A 1,665-nucleotide genomic window follows, 5' to 3' on the forward strand; every position below is an offset into this window, starting at 1 on the left:
CCCACGCACCAACCCACCCTTGCCCGTATCATGCCCCCCCCCTTTCCACCCTCAAGGCGCCTCCTCAACCCCCAAGATGCGCAACTCCCCCTTCCTGCGCGACGCCCCCGCCATGGACATCGGGCCACCCGCCGCATCCCCCCGCGCGCCCCCGACGCCGCTGCCGCCGGGCGGCGGCAGCGGCGGCTTCGGCGGCGGGCCTGGTGCCGGGGCGCTGCTGGGGGCGGTCAACTCGGTCGGCGGCGGCGGGCCGGTGCCGGCGTTCGAGGACCCGCCGATCTGGCAGGAGATCTTCAGGTGCGGCTTCGGCTTCCCGTGGGTCCCCTTTCAGGGCCGTGCGGGCTGACAAATCCTCCAACGAATGTGTGGTCGGTCAAGGCAAGCAAGGGGCCGCCGCGGACGCAGGTGTTGCCGCCCCCCGGGTTCCCAGCCCCTCGCACCTCCCAACGTTCACGCACCACAGCCCTGATGAACCCTCATCCACCCCACCGACATCCCCACCCGCACCCCCCCCAAACATCAAGGTTCCTGCGCAACCCCCGCAAGCCTGTCATCCTGGCCATGAGCCGTCCCGATGCCAAGAAGAACATCACCACCCTGGTCCGGGCCTATGGGGAGAACAGGGCGCTGCGGGACATTGCAAACCTTGTGCTCGTCATGGTGAGGGCTGGGGTGATGGGCGTTGAAAACCGCCCATGGGAGGGTTCAGTGGCCGGTTTCAAATGATCAGCGAGGGGAATGGGTGCAGGCGCGGCCTGTTTTTGGAGGGGGTTTTCCCTGCCGTGCTTCAGCCTGCCTGGATTTGGAGCCCAGCCCACCGCCGTGGCTCAGCCCGTGGCCACACGCCCGGCGTGATTCACGCCACCTCCGCGCCCGTCCAACTTCCGCCCCAACCCAGGGCAACCGCAAGGTCATCGATGGCATGGCCGCCAGCAGCGCCAAGGTGGGCGGGGGCTGCAATAACCAGTGTCGTCGTTGCTCACAAGCTCGCAGGGCTCTGTATCAGGGTGGCCCGTTTGGGCGGGGCGGGAGCCGCACCTGCTTCTCTGCACACCGATGACCGTTGGGATGGTCCTTGGGGCGCGCGACACCTGTGAAGCGCTGCCCGCGGACCCTCATCCCAGACGTGTGCTTGTGCTGCTCTGACCGTTTTATGCAGGTCCTGGAGAGTGTGTTGAAGATGGTAGACGCCTACGATCTGTACGGCAGGTGAGGGGGTAGCTTGGTGGTCAAATTGAGTGCGAGATGGGATTTATCCATGTATAATGTCGCTCGTGGGGTGGCAGGGCTGGGAGCAGTGGAGGGGGGCGGCTGGTGACGACCTGCTGTGCCGCCCCGCACTCCTGTTGGCGTGTGCGAGAAAGCCGCGACACCCTCCTTTCAAAGCCGTGACCCCCTCCCTCCCGTGCGCCCATCCGACACCCCCCCCCTCCACCTCCTGCCCCCACCATAACGCAGCGTGGCCTACCCCAAGCGCCACACCCAGGATGACATCAGCGACATCTACCTGCTGCCCCACCACACCAGGGGCGTGTTCGTCAACATCGCCTTGCAGGTGGGAACCAGGGGGTGGCAGTACTGTGCAAACAGAGGTCTTTCAGTTATCCAAGCCTGCGTGCCAAGGCAGCCTCTGCCTGCTCCTGCCTGCATCGCAGAGCCGGTCCC

At 66.4% G+C, this 1,665-nt stretch overlaps 1 protein-coding gene across 1 annotated transcript; it reads left to right on the top strand.

Annotated features, from left to right (window-relative positions):
* Window positions 1–76: 76 nt before the first annotated feature.
* Window positions 77–1,213, top strand: MNEG_14607 (sucrose-phosphate synthase; the record flags this gene model as incomplete). The annotated part of the gene is made up of 4 exons (XM_014036922.1): window positions 77–297; window positions 525–660; window positions 899–943; window positions 1,160–1,213. The coding sequence occupies 4 exons, from the start codon at window positions 77–79 to the stop codon at window positions 1,211–1,213; spliced, it is 456 nt and encodes a 151-aa protein (XP_013892376.1).
* Between the last annotated feature and the right edge of the window lie 452 nt (window positions 1,214–1,665).

Source organism: Monoraphidium neglectum (genome assembly GCF_000611645.1).
Source record: "Monoraphidium neglectum strain SAG 48.87 unplaced genomic scaffold scaffold04619, whole genome shotgun sequence".
In the NCBI taxonomy this organism is placed as follows: Eukaryota; Viridiplantae; Chlorophyta; class Chlorophyceae; order Sphaeropleales; family Selenastraceae; genus Monoraphidium; species Monoraphidium neglectum.